The sequence below is a fragment of the Protopterus annectens genome, chromosome 9.part0 (assembly GCF_019279795.1).
Source record: "Protopterus annectens isolate FY-2018-M chromosome 9.part0, PAN1.0, whole genome shotgun sequence".
Lineage (NCBI taxonomy): Eukaryota > Metazoa > Chordata > Ceratodontiformes > Protopteridae > Protopterus > Protopterus annectens.
In genome coordinates, this window is record NC_056743.1 from 290602766 (window position 1) to 290622943 (window position 20178).

Below are 20178 nucleotides of genomic sequence, written 5' to 3' on the forward strand. Positions count from 1 at the left end.
TAAGCATTTCTAACTGCACATGCTCTTTAAGTGACCATGTTTTAGACAGTTTTTTATTCTTGACACATCCATTTCATTCTTTATATATCTTCATGTCTACCTGTCCTTTTCGATGTCTTTGCTTCATCGATGAAAATGGATACCTTTCCTTCCAGACCTTCCATACTATCATAGGTTCATAGGTGTGTACTAGGGCTAGGCTAATGGCCCTGGAGCCTTTACAAGCCTAGCCCATAGGATTACCCTGGCATCGTGCCACCTGTTATATAAACATTGAAAATGCTCATTCTAATTATTGGCCTTTCTTGAAGTACATTGGTACTGTATTTCCTTTGTACGAGATTAATTTATTAATCTTCTATGTGTTCTTCTATCTTACCAGTGTTATATCTATGTTACCGCTCATGATCCTGTACGGTGCTAATGTGCTCACCACATTTTTGTGAACTGTTGTGCCAAATGCCTGTGTGAAATCATAATAAGTCATATCTGTTGCTCCTTCTGGTTTACTATTTGCAATACCATATCAAATGATATTATTAAATTTATCTAAACTGGAACTCAGCTGTTTCAGAATTATATATATATATATATATATATATATATATATATATATATATATATATATATATATATATATATCGCTTCTGACCTTGGTATTCTCAGTTTTATGCTGTCTTGTTTATTTTCTTTCTGAAGACTGCAGCCTTAATATTCCTTCTCCATTATTTAGTATTGTAGTCTTGGCAGTTTGCCTTTTCAAGGGCACCCATTGTCTGAAATAAAGCATTTCTCTTTGCTTTCTCCTTTTTGCTTAGCTTTATATTTGGCTACAGACTAATACACATTTTTGAAAAATAAAGTCTAACTTACTGTGATTTATCAGCTTAAACAGAAGAGCCAGTTAAGGAAGTAGGTGCTATTGCAATGCCATTCTTTTTCTGTTTTTTTTTTCTGCCTGCTGATGCAAGTAGTGAATAAGAAAATGTTTTGCCACTGAAGATAGCAAAAAAACAAAAACAAAACAAAACATAAAAAAGTCATTTTCAGGTATAGACAAACTGATGTCTTGCTGTCTACTGCTTTTGCAAGTACAAAATAAAGAAAAAATATGGAGCCTAGTTTTTAAAATACACTTGTATCTGCTCAGGTTAAAATATGAGATAGAGTTGCAACATGTTAGCTACATCTTGCTTGTGTACTTCTGTCTCTGTTACAGTTTCTGCCACAACTGTATATTTATTTAATTGTGACATTTAAAGTGTTCCTGGTTTTATCTTTTTTCTGGGCAGGAATTATAATATTCAAATAGACTTTTTCAGATACTATACAATGATGTATACTTAACCTAAGTGTTTAATACAAATACTAAATATACAAGTTTGTGAGGATAGAAAGGGTATTTTAGGAGACTTCAGATATCTGAAGAAGCGTAGTTTCTCTACGCGAAAGCGCTTATTTTATCTGTAATTAAATAAAGACTTTTTTGGATTACAACAGAGGCGTGCTCTCCAGTGGTGATTCCTTCAGTACTTTGTTCTACAAGGAGACTAAAATTGCAAGTTCATCCTGTCTGTGTACAATACTTAGTAGCACTGCCTGATTTTTGAGACATTTCATTACAAGTACATTATTTTCTCGGAAGTCTTGGTGGTTGTGGAATGACTGCTCAATCTGTGCTGCAGTGTATTTTTTTGGCATAAACAGTAATATTTTAGTGAAACTAGCTCACACTTTATTCATCTGCTTTCCATTTTTTTCTCCTAGAAACTGACTTTAAGTCTCCATTTCGATCTACCTGTGAATGGCGATATGATGCTTGCTCAATCCCCTGTTTCAGAACTTGCAAAGACCCAAAAGGAGAAACCTGTCAGTCTGTGCCCAAGTAAGTATTACCTCATTTCTTTATTGCTTGCATGGTACTGTTGCTCTTTTTACATTTGTGTATTTGTCGCATTGTTTATATAGGTCCTTGGATAATGTGTGTGTGTGTGTGTGTGTGTGTGTGTGTGTGTGTGTGCGTGTATGTATACATATAAATATATATATATATATATATATATATATATATATATATATATATATATATATATGCAGCTACTGTGAAATAATGAATATTTTGTTCAGATAAGTAAAAAATGTAAATGAGTTTTATAACTACAGGTGTTATATAGATATCTCATACACCATGGCTTAAATAATTAAGGAAATGGTGTTTTTCTTTCAGGCCCCAACTGTAAAAATGTTTAGCCAAGTCAGACTACACTTGGCAGCAAAACAAATTAGTCAAATAATAAACAGGGACTAGTCTTGTGTTGTTGTCAGAGTAGATGACAAGACTGGCAGTTTTCTGATGCTGTTCCAAATGTGACCGTTTTCTGATGTTGATGAGTGAGCTTTGTCTCACTGATCACAGCTGTGTAATACCACAAACTATGGAGCATATGAATAGTGATCGGGGATATACTTATTTACTGGCAGCTTCCATACACTTTGCAAAGTCACAGCTAAGTAAGATTTTATCTGGTTCAATACAACTTGGTGATGTTTAATTCCATGATCTCTATTTTCCATAGACAAATATTACTTTTGCAATGCCTAACTGTATTCTATCAATGATTCCTTAGTTTTATGACAATTTTCTGTTCTGCTATGATTTCCAAAATACTGAGGACCAGAAACGGCAAAAAAATGCCAAAAATAAAAAAGGGCAAATAATTAACTTTGTGTTTTTGTCAGGGGAGCAAGCCCCACTTGTACCTCCTGATGAGGGGCATGTACCTTACCCCGAAACATACACACACAACCACACACACACACACACACACACACACACACACACACACACACACACACACACACACACACACACACACACACACACACACACACACACACCATCCTTTAACTTGTAGGATTTTAAATTGCCATGTCCATATGTTATGTTTTTTGCTTGTGTCTTTTGAGAATATACAGAAGATAGTGGCTAACCATCCTACTTCTGAGGCAAAAAAAAATCATTAAATGGTTCTATGACAACTATTTTTCAGATGACTAAGCATCCACTAATGTAAGTTTATGATGCCACTGATTCTGCTTCCAAAGCGGCTCCTTCGGGATAACTTTTGAGTAGATCTCTTTCGTTTCATGCAGAAAACTTCCTGATGATGTCAAATCTGATATTTTAAATTCTCCCTTAGATAAAGACTCTGTTTTTGGTCCTTCTACAAGTAAGGTGCTTAAGAAGTATTATATGAGAGGAAAACTAATCCATGGAATGGACACAGCTTTTTCAGCCCTCTTTTTTTGATCAAATAATAGTTTTTCCCCCTACTACTCCTCCCATTTTCCCAACAAAAAGTTTAAATAACAAGGGACCAGTAATCAAGGAGGTAAACAGCAATGGAAAACAAACTCAAAAATAAATAAATTAATTAATACCTTAGCAATATGTCTATGTTCTTAAGACTTTGTCTTCCCCTTTGGTATCTTTTAGTATCAGACAGATGGCTTCCGAAGGTAATCAAGCATGTATGTAGAGGTGGACTCCCCAATTTTAACTTCTTGGGTCATGTCTGTAAGCCAGCCAAAAGCAATGGATGAGGGCAAAATGGTTCTCACTGCCTACCTTGACCTGGTCAAGGCATTTGATACAATACCTAACTAGGGCATTGTTGGAAAGCTCAAGAGAGGTCCAGACCCTAATGCCAACCGGTGGATAGCCAGCTGGCTTACAGTTTGGAGACTACAGTTAACAATGAGCTCTGCACACAACTGTGCATTGCCTTTGAGGTTCCAGACATAACTAAAGAATGCCTTGTGGTTGTCCTTGGCCTGGGAGGCCAAATCTACCTCACTTTTGGCTTTGGTAGACCTTATTTGTCCTCTGAGTTGTTTGTTTATTTAATGAGAGTAATTTTATCCTGTTGAGTGCTGCAGGTCCTAATTTTTGCCATGATTTCCTTCCTTCTGTTAGACAGCCTACTGATGCTGTGATTCTGCCAGGGTGGCTTTTAATTGAGATAGTTTTGTACTTCTTCTTGGTGGGTATAGCTGCCTCTATGCAGCCTTTAACATGCTTATATAATTTTTCTGTGAACAGTTCCATGTAGGCAGCAGTGTTTTCAGGGTTTATGGGGGCTTGACATTTTGCCAGTTTGCCACTGAATAGTAGGAAGTTAGCCTTAGAGTAGCTCCTGAATATTCCAGGGCTGTTTGTGGTTCCAGGCTGTATTTTTACTTCAAAGGAGACCGTTTTGTGGTCTGACCTTAACAGAGAAGTCATTGCACTAAGGATTGTGCAGCACTCACCCATATTAGTGAGAACCAGATCAAGTACTGCTGTACCCTTAGTTGGTGTACTGACAATCTGGTCCAGCGAGTTTGTGTTTACAAAATCCAGGAATCAATGTAACTGTACATTTGGTGTCATAGATGATTCCCACTTAATAGTGGGGTAATTGAAGTCGCCCATGAATATGGTATTGGGTTTGATAATGAGTGATTCCTGTAAGTTTAAATACATGGTATGGGTCTCTCTCCTGGGTCATAGTAGGGGATCTATAGCTTACAAGGAAGTTGTATTTGATTTTCCCTATGGTGATGTGAACTTGGAAAAGTTCAAGTGTATTGTCCTGTTTGAGCAGCCTTGAGATATATCTATTTTTGATGTAAAACAAGACACCATCACCTTTAGTCCCTGCCTGTGTAATAGCTTGTTTATATGTGTGGAAGGCATTCCTTATACTTTGAAATAAATATTTATAAAGGTGTCAATTACATCTGTTTGGAGACTGTTTTGTTAAATTTTGCCATTGAGCAACAGAAGAATTAAAATATTGCATTAATTTATTGTGGCTGAACATCCTTTCATATAGAGGGCTTCATTTTGTGAATTCCATTTATATAATCAGTTCTGGGGATGTGTTACTTTGGGAAAAGAATAGTCTCCTTCTACAACCGCCATATGTTTCAGCCATGCATGCATTCTCACCTAGCCTTTATACGCTTTCAGGAGCATGTGTGTAAAATGCAACAACTTTCTATAGTTCAAATGCAACTTTGCATGGGTGTGCCATACTTATACAAACAATATAAAATGTTGCATTTTTTCACATTTGATACATAGCATGTTGTAAATGTATTTGCAAAATATGGGGGCATATTGTTAGTGCTGTTAGCACTGTTGTCTTCTATTACTTGACTCTCCATTTCAGTTCTTGGCTGTGGTGACTTTGATGTGAGGTAAGCATGTCCTGTCTATGTCATATCCAAAAGACACAACAGCAAAGCAAATTGCTGATCATGTAAATCGCCTGCAGATGTGTGTGCAGTGAGTATGAATGAATACCTGTGTCTATACTGCAATGGAGTATGACATTCCATCCAGGATTAGTTCTTTTTCATATACCCGATAGGTGTTAGTACAGGCCATGACTCCCCAATGGCCCTGAATAGAAAAAGTAAACAAAGAAATAAAAGAATGAAAAGTGGCATTAAAACATAAAAGAACATAATTATTTATAAGTATTAAAAATGGTTAATTTACCTTCAGAAGAACAGGAAATGAAAATGCTGAATCAACACGAGGCTTAGGAGCCTAGGGAAAAACAAGAAAAACTGATTTATGATACTGACTGTAAAGAAAAAAGTAAAAGTTGAAACAGGGAATTAGACTTAAAACCTTCTTCAGAAATAAAATGTTAAAAAATGTGGGGACATGTCAAGGTCTGGCAGTATATTTTAGCATTTGCAATGTTAACAGTTTGTCAAGAAGTGATCAGGACGGACAGTCTGAATCATCTAAATCAGCACTTTTAAACTGCAATCTCATGCAATGCATTTTAATAAAAGACTGCTCTATGTTAAAATGTCATACAGTAACTATGTGGTTATTTTTCTGGATTTGTCCTTTTTGTCTTTTTGCTGCTGTGAGTGGCAACTTTTAAACCAGTTGTCCTTCTCCAGTGTCAGGCCTTATCTTTGGCTGTGTATTTTTAGGAAATCATTAGTTTTCAAGTTGTTGTTGTAAGCCGCGGTGGTGCAGCGGTAGTGTTGTTGCCTCACAGCAAGAGGTTCTGTTCGATTCTCGGCTGGAGCGCCTTCTGTGTGGAGTCTGCATGTCCTCCCTGTGGTCAAGTGGCATTCAAAAGACATTTGTGAATGGGCGTGCCTTAGTTGAAGGTTGGGTGTCGGGCTGGCACCTCGGCACCATAAAAATTGACTGCCAATAATTAGCAGACCGGAGTTCTGCTGTGGTGACCCATAACCGGGAAAAGCAGAAAGAACAACAACAACATTAGTTTTCATGTTGTTCTGCTCTCTGAGATATTACACTGACATTGTCTTTTCATCTCACAATTGAATTTTCAAGAAATGTCTAGCTTAAACATAATTTTATTTCCTGCTTCTGTGCAGAGAATGTATACAGTCATTATCCAATCACTGCATTTTATGATTTTCATTCACAAAACTGTTGAAAAACTGTGGCTATATAACCTTATGCATGACTGTGAAAATGCAGATACCAAACTTTTGTAAAAAATGTAAATGACAAGATTTCCATAATAATTGATGTTTAACGATTCTGCTGTCCTAATGAACTACATAAAACATTGAGATATACAGTGGTGCTGTTACATTAATATTGGTAATTTATTTGTGTGAGAAGATTCACCCTGGAAGTTCTCTAGAGGTTAGAAGCTTCAATGAGAATGGAAGACAATGTAGCTGTACTGGACAGCACCATCATGAAAGAAATTATCTGTGCTGAGCATTTGTAAAAAGGGTGACTCATTAATAAGCTCTTTAGTTTTAATGTTATTATAATGTGCTTAAAACCATGTATTGGTTGCATCACTGTGCTTCAGTAGCAGTCAAAAACTATTTCACAATAAATACTGTGTGAGCATTTCTGCACATTTATCCTAGATCTCTATAAATCATACCTCTCAAGTGTACCTCATTAAGAGGAACATACCTCATTTGGGGTCTTAAAAAGTTCATGTTCCTCAAAGTTCCTCAATATCCCACATTGAAAGACTCTGTCACACATTCAGTGTTTCTTAAGTGAAATCCATATTAAATATATTAAAATATCATTAAACTTAATTAAAAGATTCTCTTTATAAGTAAACCAGCATTTTTTTAACCATCCATATCCCTTCCTCTGTTGTTAGTTAGTGAAGCCATTGTGTATGTTCCACACATTTTTTTCATTGTCCCACATTATGAGGGCTAGTGTTCCTCATTTTGGAGACGGAAAGTTGAGAGCTATGCTATAAATGCAGTGAATGTACAGGCAACGTCCCAAAGAAGGCATGATACATGCATGCAAGTTTATACAAAAAATAAGTCATCATATTCTGATAAGTTCAAACTCCATGAAACTATACTGAAGGGGTACATTCCCTTAGCTGACATTCTCAGTGTGAAGAGAGGAGTTATATTTCCAGTTCACAGGTGATTATGGCAGTGTGTCCTGCTGGTTAAAAATGGTCATGTTGTGAGTTTAGTAAGGTGGTGCAGTGTGAATCCAATAGGTTGGCCATAGTAATGGCTGTAACAGACTTCACTGAACAATTTCTTTTACAGGAAATTTTAATGAAAAAAATGTGATGGATAACCTTCCAATGTTAATGTTGTATTTGGAGGAGTGAGATGATGTGTATGAAGATCCGGCTTGGCTGGGCGGAACAAATTTATGTTATACAGTCAATAAATCAGTAAGTAAACTTCACTGCACTTCAGGATTTTACAGTTAAATGAGAATTAGACATGCTTAGTAGCTGCAGCAGAAAAAAATGTTCACAGGACAAAAAGGTCCAGTAAGAACAGGAAGCTGATAAAAAAATAAATAAAACATAATTCTCTGTCAAAAATATCTGTGTAGAATGTGGCAGACAAAGACATCTTTAGGGAATATTTAGCTCATATGCGAGACAAACACCCTGGACAATGCAAACAAGGAAGCCAAAGTGAGAATAATACTGCACTGTGATCAGTATGAGAGATAATTTACTAAATAACTGAATATATGAAACTGGATAGCTATAGAAACTCATCCAGATTTTACTTTAGCAGTAATCCACGACTGTGCTTGTGTACATCAGGATTTGTCCGTTATTGGTGTGGTTTGAACACAAGCGTGAAGACAGTGATTAAATAAAGCCAACCATGGGTAAATCCTGATATACCCACAAACGGGACTGGATTATTTTTTTAATACATTGACATTATTTAAGAAAGAAATTGCTTTCCTTTCTTAAATAATGTATCTGTATAACCGCACTTCAGTCTTCTTCCATATTGTGTTATATTGGTTGACGTGCTGATGTATGGGACTTAAGTTCCCACACTTGCACGGTACATCAGTGCAGTGCAGGAAAAGCAATGGAGAGAAGAGAATCTCCATTGCTGCTTTTTTTGTAATGTTTAAAAAGTGAGAATTTAATGAAGGATAGTGGAGAAATACGAGAAAAATCAGATATGTTTCTGTTTGTTTAGTTTTGCAGACTATACCTGATTTTTCTTGTACTTTGTTGTCACCCAGCATATGTCAATAGAAAGTCTTAATGGTCAATGGTATTTCAGTGGTTGGAGTTGTTTTCTGTTGGTATATACTCAGTTTACAACAGGCACACTGATTGGAATGTCCAATCAGTGTGCTCATTTTTTAATATTATTAAGTTATTGCAATGAAGAAGACACAGGTGAAGAAATGTGTGCAGTGGAGAATGAAAACATGTAACGTGTTCTACATATCCAATAAAATTGTAAGTACAACTGCACCCACATGGATTTTGCCATCTTCTTTTGACTTTGCTGGCATAATATATTATACAAAGTTAAGTTTGGATTTCAGGTTAAGACTGACATTATTCAATACAACTAGATTCATAAACATTAAAACAGAATTGTTGCTCCTAGCATTTTTCTCTCCCACGGCTGTCTTCTTCTGTTAACAGGCCATTATACATCACTTATGTCATTGGAATTCGGACATTAAAACAGAAGCCTGTTGATGTGTATTACTCCCCAGTAGTATACTTGCATGGTATGAGAGTCTGATCAAGTAATGTAACCAGACCAAAGGTTCACAAGTTACCCCTGAAAAAAAACAGTTATTCCATGCCTGTTTTATCAAGTTAACCAAAGTACAAATTCAAACCAAAAATGGGTCTGGCAAGGAAAGGTGCATAATGTTAGTGTTTAAAGTGGTTCAGCTTATAGTTTGCAAGCATATACAGTGATTTGATATTTTTTATAATATGCTGCTTGCCTGTATGCCTGCCAGCCATTAGGCCTCCATCACTCAGAGATGAGCTTAGTCTTTCCCTCATACTGCATATCCCCATTAGAAGACTATAACAGTCTGGAAGCTTCTTCATTTAGGCAGACATGGGGTCAGTTGGTGCCACTGTCACCATCTCAAAAATGAAGACATATTTGGTAGGCCTTAACCCTTTCCCTTGGGTCGGAGATATGTTGTCAGAATTAATGTGGGGCCACTGTGTCATCCTATTTAAGTGCATACTTCCATCTTCCTACGAGGCCAGCTGCTGCATATGCAATTTTGGTGGATGAACACCCCATCATAAGGCCATCCCTAATGTTGAAGCCCATACTCTGATGGAATGTAACATTATTTGCCCTTGTGATGATACATAGACCCATCCTCCTCATGCCATCCCCTACAGAAAACTGAGCCACAAAGTGAAACTGAGTCACGTGCGTCATATTTATGTTTTTATCCTGCTATCCCAATAGACCTGGCAAGATCTAACAATTTTCTATGTCTGCCACATGTATTGCTGATAATTTCAAGAATATTTACAACTGTTCTACAATAAATGCTACTTATTTCACACAAATATTTCTTACTGGTGGAGAAAAATGGCATTTTGAAAGTATAATTTTGGAACATTACCATGATATACAAAAATCTTTAATAATGTCTTGACTAAGTATTAAATACATATGACCAATATTCCAGCTGACCAATATTTTAAGTTTCATCGCTTCTCAGGTCTTTAGGACACCCATTAAGGGAGAATACTGTGATATTTTATTTAGTGGAACTAGAGTCTGAGTAGTAGTATAAAATGATTTCATATACATTTTCAGGTATGAGTAGTAAATTTGGAATAGTACCTCATTTGAAGCTGAAAAACAGACTATATAGGGAGCATATGCTCTAATTATGATTGACTTTAATTGAGTTGGTTGAATCTAAAAGATAAGCACATATATTTTACATATATTTTATGGTAGCCCTTCTTAGTGTGGTCTTCTCGCTTAGTTGACTTGTTTTCATAGTGTCACAGTGAGTCATCTATGACTGGGGTTGACTTTGCTTTTACACCATTGATTTCTCTGTAGTTGCAGTAACATCATCATGGAGTTAGCATACTGATGTCTAATTCCACATGTTGGGGAGTGTAGCTCTGTAAAAAGTTAGATATTGTACCATGATTAGGTATTTACCTTGTTTGTTTATAAAGCATTTTGCTTGCATGCTGACCTATCACAACTGGAAATTTATAAGGTTTGCTTTTGTGATCATTAATGATGGAATGTATACATAGATTGACTAGATGTGTAATTGAATTGAGGTTATTTTTTTTCTTTGCAGAAAAGTTCCAACTTTTCTGTTACATGCAATCTATAGGTTTATTTATTCTAGGAGTGGAAATGGGGGATCCCCAGGCTATGAATGAGCCATAATGCCCATTTTTTTCCTGTTTGATAGTTCAATGAGTCCATTTCCTTTGCTACTATAAGATTCAGGTGGCAGTGAGGAGGCCAGCTTGCTCAGTCCTGTGAAGCTATCTACCCTCCTCTGTACAGCACCCTTATGTCTTGAGGCAGCTCTTTCTAGAATAGAAGTGTACCTTCACATGCTCCCTTGGCTGTGTGCTACTGTAGAGTGGCAATGCCTGCTTATAGGCTGCTGATATGTGTTACCCAAGTAGTAAGCCAGCACCATCTCTCTCCCTTCCAGAATGAGGGAGGCCATAGTAGCCAGTTATACTCATCCTCTCCAGCCAGCTTCATGAAGTCCTGATATGTTAATTAGACTTGGGTCACCAAGGCTGCACTCAGATCTTCATCCCACTGTATCATTGTAGCTGGCAGGTTGGCATTAATTTTTGAATGCTAGTGACTGGTATAGTAGATAATATGCTCATATGTATTGTAGCGTAGCAGGGCTGTTCTCACCAAGTGATGTGTCAAAATGATATACGTCTGATGTAAAATGTTGTAGGCAATATTGCAGCAAAATGAATGCTGTTCCACATGTTGCAAGTATTGTAAATTATGATTTATAGATTCAAAGATTTGTACACTGTTACTAGGCTAACAACCTGGGGAGCTTTTCTAAGTCTAACCACATTTTTCTGAAAGAATAATGATGTCCTGTATCTGACTAGGACATTGAGAGCCAGGCATTTATAAGAGACCTCTGTCTATAAGGGACATAGGTGCTAGGCACAGTGTAAATTTCCTATTCCCCATCCACTTAGTCTAGGTAGTGCTTTAACTTGATAATAGACAAACTCAGCTTCATATGCCTGTAATATGTCCCACCCCATCCACCCACTACCTTTCTTTCCACCCCACTAACTATCTTGATTATAGCAAGCTCGGATGCTCATAAGCCTAACTACTTATTATACAGCAGGAACTTTTTATTGTAACAGTTGTTAATGTCTGTTATGTACTTCGCAGATGATAAAGATTCTAGTTGTCTACTGATGTACTATGTTCTTCATCTGTAACTATGTTTGTAATTGTTAATTGCTATGTTGATCAAATTGTTAATTTCTATGTAAATCCAATGTAACTACTGTCTGTATATTTTAACTGTGGAGCTTTTCTCCCCAGGCCTCTGCTGAAACTGGACCTATGTCCAGTCGGACTCTCCCGGTCAACAAATGTAAATAAATAAATAAATAATATGGATGGGAAGCCTGTTCCAAAGGAGGGGCAGTCTCTGGGACACACATCTGTCTCCCCAGAGTGTTCTATTTAATTCACAGACAAAATTCAAGTCCCCAAACCTTGTATTTCTGGTAGTGTTTGACTTACAAATATGTAGGAGATTCATAAGTGTGGGGCTTGTGGATGCCTTGTAAAATCACCCTTCAGCAATCTATAAGAGACTGAGTAGAGGGAAGGGGATTTAATGCACTCTGCATAAAGCAAGTTTGTTGCGCCTTGTATTCTTTTTGAAAGGAAACTTTGAGGTTTGCCAGTTTACTATCCAATGGGTAATAAAAGGGTTTATACCTAAATTAATGAGCTTGGCTATAATGTCCGAGTTGGGTATTGTATCAAAAGCCTTGGCCAGGTTGAGGTTAGTTGTATGCAAAGTATTACCTTCATCCAGTGCTTTGGTGACTCTCTCAAAACAGTCCACCAAATTTAATAGGCATGACCTTCCTTTAACAAAGCCAAACTGTGATGGGTTCAGCATTTTCAGGTTACCTATGTCCTCATTTATCATGTGGATGATGATTCTTTCCATGGCTTTACATATTAGGATGGTAAGACTTATGGTCCTGTAGTTACAAGGATCAGTGGATGGATCCCCTTAGTGCAAAGGAATGACTGTAGCCATCTTCCATTCCATGGTTACAAAACCTGACTGAAGGCTTCAGATGAAAAATGATTCAAGCGTACCAGAGAGGTCAAGTCCCATGCTCTTTATTAAATATTCTGGAATGTTATTGGGGCCCATTTCTACAATGTTTTTGGCACTGTAAAGTGCACTGATCATCTGTTCCCTAGTGATTGGGGGGATTGTCTTATGTGGTGTTTCCTTTGGGCTATCAGGGAGAGTTGGGGGAGAAATTTGAGCTGAACCTGTCAGCCAAAAGGTTGCGAATGGGGGTCTATATCAGAACAATGAAAGGGCATATGTGTGACTACATAAAAGTCAACACATAATACGCGAAACCTGTAAATAGTGAACAGCCACATAATCAAATGTTTTCCTAGTGAAAGAATTCACGTAGCTGTTTGGAAAAAATTAAAAACCATTAACAGGTGAGGGGCTTTGCCCCCGCCCACACCACCCAACAAGGGGGTCTGTGCCCCCACACTCCCCAACTAAATATACCAACTCTGAGATCCCACTATAGTGAAGGATAGGGCAACTCCATGTAGTTGGCCAGCTACCTCCTTGCCCTGTGACATATTCATCAAATCGCTTAAATGTGGTTCGATGAATGTGTCACTCTTTATGTGTTCACTCAAAAGCAGTTTTGTGTTTTTAATATAGACACGTGAATGGTCTCTGTTCAATGTGGGTGATGCCATTTACAATAAGTTCTGTGCATTATTGTGTATTTCCCCTGAGGTTACAGACATAGCTGTAGAAAGATGTTCTTCATTCCACATTGCTGCAGTCCTAACCATTGGGTAGTCCGCTGTCCAGTCGGCCCGAATACCAGAGTATATGGCTGACGTCGGTCAGGGCGCATTAGACTGACGTCAGTACGTCAGGGTACTAATGCGCATGACCGACGTCATATCCTCAGTCTTTTTTGCCGCATGGTCCGATGCAGAAGCAGTTTTGCGAGTGCAGGTTGGCGTTCTGAAATTTTCTGAAGTCGGAGTTTCAGACCGAATCAGAGTTGGCTAAGTACCCCGTTGGGGAACATTTTGGTTTTTCTTGCCTCAGTATTTAACCGATGTCAGAAAAAGTGAATAACTGTATTTCTTGTGGGAAACAGATACCTCATAGGGATTACCATACCTTGTGTATACCTTGTTTAGGGCCTGAGCACGACGTTGTTGGATGCCGCTCTTGTGCTAGGTTTAACAAACGCACTATTAAGAGAAGGTTAGACTGTGCCAGGTTAGTGTTTGGGAAGCGTTGTAATTATAAAATGCCGCCGGATGATCCGGCGCCCGCTTCCCAAAAGCGCAAGGACAAAACAGCGAAGCCTAGGGTTGATGAACCGGGCAGTCCCAGACGCCGGTTCTTTAGAAGGCTCAGTGGAGCCAGAGGTTTTGCCAGGAGTTTCTTTGGAGTCTCAGGCAGAGACTTTACTGTTACAGGATGTGCCTTCTCAGGAGGTAGGCCAGGCTGAGGGGGCTTCTCAGGTAACTGTTCTTCCCTCTCTTCCCAAGGTAGTTAGAGCCTCCTTCAGTTTCCAAAGCTTCTTTGAGAGGTAGGCCAAGTTTAGCTTCAGTGGGGGCTTCTCCTAGCACTTCAGGTTCTGTGCCTAAGAAACATATGCTTAAAATGGCAGAAGATTTGATTACTATGATTAGAGGTTCTATGCCCCCTCCTGATAAGAGGCCTAGAGTGGAACCTGAGTTTGATAGTTTTGAACAGTGTTCAGAGGCTTCTGAGTCTTCTGCGGAAGATTTGCAGGAGTATCCTCCTTATTCTGATTCTGATGTGGATGATTCCACTCCTACAGCTTCTCCTCCTGAGGATTTCTCTTTTCAGAGACTCTGCATTCCATGAGGGAGCACTTTAAATGGGAAGGCCAGGATTACTCTGATTCCAGGAAAAGGCTTAGGGAATTCTTGTTTTTACCCCAGCATAGGCCTTTAGCTATACCTCCTGTGTTGAATGTGGTGGAAGATGTTTTGGCAGAGGCTTCCCTGAACCCTGATTCTTTGCCTCCTGCTCCTGTTAAACCTGATAGGTACTATAGGGTGCCTGAAGCTCATAAGTATCTTTTAAGAGTCCTCGGGCAGACCCGGAAACTGTTTCTCAGGGACCTAAAGGTGTTAAGGCCTCTGTGGTTAAAAACCCTGTTCCCACTGATAAAGAGGCAAGGGCTTTGGATAGATGGGGAAAGAAAGTGTATACTTCTTCCACTTTAGCCATGAGGGCGTTGAATTGTCAGTTTCACATGCTAAAATATCAAAATTATCTCCTTTCACAACTGAAATCTAAGGTGGATGCTTTGGCGGAAGGTATTGAGTGTAAAGAGTTGCTGGATTTAGTTCATGTGTCTGAACAAGTGGGTAAGCATTCTTTGCAATGTGGTTTTGATGCTGTACAGGCCTCCTCGAGGGTGGCTGCCACTAGTTCTGTTCTTCGCAGGCATGCCTGGTTGAGGGATCAGAATTTAGCTGAGCATGTTAAGACAAGGATTTTGGATGCTCCTTTACAGTCTGATGTGTTGTTTGGTTCGCCTGTGGAAGCAGTTCTGAAGAAAATGGAGGACAAAGCTAAGTCCATGCAAACTGTTAAAGATTTCTTGCAGGTGCAGCCACCGAAGTTTAGTAGAAATTGGCCTACTAAGGGATGGACATATCCTGCTTATGATTCCCAGTCTAGGGGTAGGTCTAGACGTGGTAGGGGCAGAGCTCAAGGTTCTTTAGGCCTAGAACAGGAGTTCACCTGCTCAGACTTCTGGTGAGGGCAGGGGTCAGTCCTTTCGTAAACAGACCCAATGACCTGCCTTTCAGCTGCCAGTAGATTCTCGTCTGGCAGCTCCTTTGGGAGGAAGACTGTCTCTTTTCAAAGAAAATTGGGATTTAATTACTCAAGACAGATGGGTGTTGGATATCATTCACCATGGTTACAGGTTTTATTTCCATACATTGCCCCCTTTCAAAGGCATGCCAGACGCTCCTCCTCCACAAAGGAAAGAGGCTCACAAGCAAATTTCTCTGTTACTCCAAATAGGGGCCATTCAGCCAGTCCCTGTATCAGAAAGGGGCCTAGGATTTTATTCTCGCCTGTTCCTAGTACCAAAGAAGGGGAACACATGGAGACCAATTTTGGATTTATCTATCCTCAACACTTATCTGGACATTCCCAAGTTCAAGATGTTGACGTTACAACAGCTTTTACCTCTGCTGGGCAAAGATCACTGGATGGTAACTTTAGATCTCAAGGAAGCTTACCTTCATGTGCCTATAAGACTAAGTTGCAGGAAGTATCATGCTCGAGCTGGGAATTCTCATTATCAGTTCTCTGCATTGCCCTTTGGCTTATCTACTGCCCAGAGTATTCACAAAGGTTCTGGCTCCAGTGATAGCTTACTTCAGGCTAAAAGGAATTCAGATCTATCCTTACTTGGACGACTGCCTGATTCTGGCTCAAGAAAAGGAGGACCTTCTACAACATCTGGAATATGTTATAGCAGTGCTAAGATGCCTAGGGTATTCTGTGAACGAAATAAAGTCCAGTCTAGTACCCTCTCAAGACATGTGCTTTCTGGGTGTGAGACTGAATACAGCAGCCCAGATGGCCTTTTTAACCCCAGACAAACAAAAGAGTCTATCCCTTTACTTTCATCAACTATCTCATCAGTCCGTGCTGACATTTGCCCTTGTGATGATACATAGACCCATCCTCCTCATGCCATCCCCTACAGAAAACTGAGCCACAAAGTGAAACTGAGTCACGTGCATCATATTTATGTTTTTATCCTGCTATCCCAATAGACCTGGCAAGATCTAACAATTTTCTATGTCTGCCACATGTGTTGCTGATAATTTCAAGAATATTTACAACTGTTCTACAATAAATGCTACTTATTTCACACAAATATTTCTTACTGGTGGAGAAAAATGGCATTTTGAAAGTATAATTTTGGAACATTACCATGATATACAAAAATCTTTAATAATGTCTTGACTAAGTATTAAATACATATGACCAATATTCCAGCTGACCAATATTTTAAGTTTCATCGCTTCTCAGGTCTTTAGGACACCCATTAAGGGAGAATACTGTGATATTTTATTTAGTGGAACTAGAGTCTGAGTAGTAGTATAAAATGATTTCATATACATTTTCAGGTATGAGTAGTAAATTTGGAATAGTACCTCATTTGAAGCTGAAAAACAGACTATATAGGGAGCATATGTTCTAATTATGATTGACTTTAATTGAGTTGGTTGAATCTAAAAGATAAGCACATATATTTTACATATATTTTATGGTAGCCCTTCTTAGTGTGGTCTTCTCGCTTAGTTGACTTGTTTTCATAGTGTCACAGTCAGTCATCTATGACTGGGGTTGACTTTGCTTTTACACCATTGATTTCTCTGTAGTTGCAGTTACATCATCATGGAGTTAGCATACTGATGTCTAATTCCACATGTTGGGGAGTGTAGCTCTGTAAAAAGTTAGATATTGTACCATGATTAGGTATTTACCTTGTTTGTTTATAAAGCATTTTGCTTGCATGCTGACCTATCACAACTGGAAATTTATAAGGTTTGCTTTTGTGATCATTAATGATGGAATGTATACATAGATTGACTAGATGTGTAATTGAATTGAGGTTATTTTTTTTCTGTGCAGAAAAGTTCCAACTTTTCTGCTACATGCAATCTATAGGTTTATTTATTCTAGGAGTGGAAATGGGGGATCCCCAGGCTATGAATGAGCCATAATGCCCATTTTTTTCCTGTTTGATAGTTCAATGAGTCCATTTCCTTTGCTACTATAAGATTCAGGTGGCAGTGAGGAGGCCAGCTTGCTCAGTCCTGTGAAGCTATCTACCCTCCTCTGTACAGCACCCTTATCTCTTGAGGCAGCTCTTTCTAGAATAGAAGTGTACCTTCACATGCTCCCTTGGCTGTGTGCTACTGTAGAGTGGCAATGCCTGCTTATAGGCTGCTGATATGTGTTACCCAAGTAGTAAGCCAGCACCATCTCTCTCCCTTCCAGAATGAGGGAGGCCATAGTAGCCAGTTATACTCATCCTCTCCAGCCAGCTTCATGAAGTCCTGATATGTTAATTAGACTTGGGTCACCAAGGCTGCACTCAGATCTTCATCCCACTGTATCATTGTAGCTGGCAGGTTGGCATTATTTTTTGAATGCTAGTGACTGGTATAGTAGATAATATGCTCATATGTATTGTAGCGTAGCAGGGCTGTTCTCACCAAGTGATGTGTCAAAATGATATAAGTCTGATGTAAAATGTTGTAGGCAATATTGCAGCAAAATGAATGCTGTTCCACATGTTGCAAGTATTGTAAATAATGATTTATAGATTCAAAGATTTGTACACTGTTACTAGGCTAACAACCTGGGGAGCCTTTCTAAGTCTAACCACATTTTTCTGAAAGAATAATGATGTCCTGCATCTGACTAGGACATTGAGAGCCAGGCATTTATAAGAGACCTCTGTCCATAAGGGACATAGGTGCTAGGCACAGTGTAAATTTCCTATTCCCCATCCACTTAGTCTAGGTAGTGCTTTAACTTGATAATAGACAAACTCAGCTTCATATGCCTGTAATATGTCCCACCCCATCCACCCACTACCTTTCTTTCCACCCCACTAACTATCTTGATTATAGCAAGCTCGGATGCTCATAAGCCTAACTACTTATTATACAGCAGGAACTTTTTATTGTAACAGTTGTTAATGTCTGTTATGTACTTCGCAGATGATAAAGATTCTAGTTGTCTACTGATGTACTATGTTCTTCATCTGTAACTATGTTTGTAATTGTTAATTGCTATGTTGATCAAATTGTTAATTGCTATGTAAATCCAATGTAACTACTGTCTGTATATTTTAACTGTGGAGCTTTTCTCCCCAGGCCTCTGCTGAAACTGGACCTATGTCCAGTCGGACTCTCCCGGTCAACAAATGTAAATAAATAAATAAATAATATGGATGGGAAGCCTGTTCCAAAGGAGGGGCAGTCTCTGGGACACACATCTGTCTCCCCAGAGTGTTCTATTTAATTCACAGACAAAATTCAAGTCCCCAAACCTTGTATTTCTGGTAGTGTTTGACTTACAAATATGTAGGAGATTCATAAGTGTGGGGCTTGTGGATGCCTTGTAAAATCACCCTTCAGCAATCTATAAGAGACTGAGTAGAGGGAAGGGGATTTAATGCACTCTGCATAAAGCAAGTTTGTTGCACCTTGTATTCTTTTTGAAAGGAAACTTTGAGGTTTGCCAGTTTACTATCCAATGGGTAATAAAGGGTTTATACCTAAATTAATGAGCTTGGCTATAATGTCCGAGTTGGGTATTGTATCAAAAAGCCTTGGCCAGGTTGAGGTTAGTTGTATGCAAAGTATTACCTTCATCCAGTGCTTTGGTGACTCTCTCAAAACAGTCCACCAAATTTAATAGGCATGACCTTCCTTTAACAAAGCCAAACTGTGATGGGTTCAGCATTTTCAGGTTACCTATGTCCTCATTTATCATGTGGATGATGATTCTTTCCATGGCTTTACATATTAGGATGGTAAGACTTATGGTCCTGTAGTTACAAGGATCAGTGGATGGATCCCCTTAGTGCAAAGGAATGACTGTAGCCATCTTCCATTCCATGGTTACAAAACCTGACTGAAGGCTTCAGATGAAAAATGATTCAAGAGTACCAGAGAGGTCAAGTCCCATGCTCTTTATTAAATATCCTGGAATGTTATTGGGGCCCATTTCTACAATGTTTTTGGCACTGTAAAGTGCACTGATCATCTGTTCCCTAGTGATTGGGGGGATTGTGTTATGTGGTGTTTCCTTTGGGCTATCAGGGAGAGTTGGGGGAGAAATTTGAGCTGAACCTGTCAGCCAAAAGGTTGTGAATGGGGGTCTATATCAGAACAATGAAAGGGCATATGTGTGACTACATAAAAGTCAACACATAATACGCGAAACCTGTAAATAGTGAACAGCCACATAATCAAATGTTTTCCTAGTGAAAGAATTCACGTAGCTGTTTGGAAAAAATTAAAAACCATTAACAGGTGAGGGGCTTTGCCCCCCCCTCACCACCCAACAAGGGGGTCTGTGCCCCCACACTCCCCAACTAAATATACCAACTCCGAGATCCCACTATAGTGAAGGATAGGGCAACTCCATGTAGTTGGCCAGCTACCTCCTTGCCCTGTGACATATTCATCAAATCGCTTAAATGTGGTTCGATGAATGTGTCACTCTTTATGTGTTCACTCAAAAGCAGTTTTGTGTTTTTAATATAGACACGTGAATGGTCTCTGTTCAATGTGGGTGATGCCATTTACAATAAGTTCTGTGCATTATTGTGTATTTCCCCTGAGGTTACAGACATAGCTGTAGAAAGTTTTCTGGTTGCCCTTTGCCTGAGAAGCTATTTTTTTCTTCAAATTTAGCCTTTGAAGTATTAATTATCCCTCTTAGCTTCCTTTTTAGATTGGTCAGGGATGTTTAGAATGCATGGCTTTGTTCCTACTATACTTAGC

General features: G+C 38.8%; 1 protein-coding gene across 2 annotated transcripts in view; it reads left to right on the forward strand.

Moving 5' to 3' along the window:
• The window catches only part of OTOG (otogelin), a 2079396-nt gene that overhangs the window by 1585239 nt on the left and 473979 nt on the right, over positions 1-20178 (forward strand). For both annotated transcript variants that reach the window (XM_044082876.1, XM_044082877.1), the window contains exon 34: positions 1768-1885. In XM_044082876.1, the coding sequence (XP_043938811.1) occupies positions 1768-1885 (118 nt within the window). The remainder of the gene's footprint in view (positions 1-1767; positions 1886-20178) is intronic.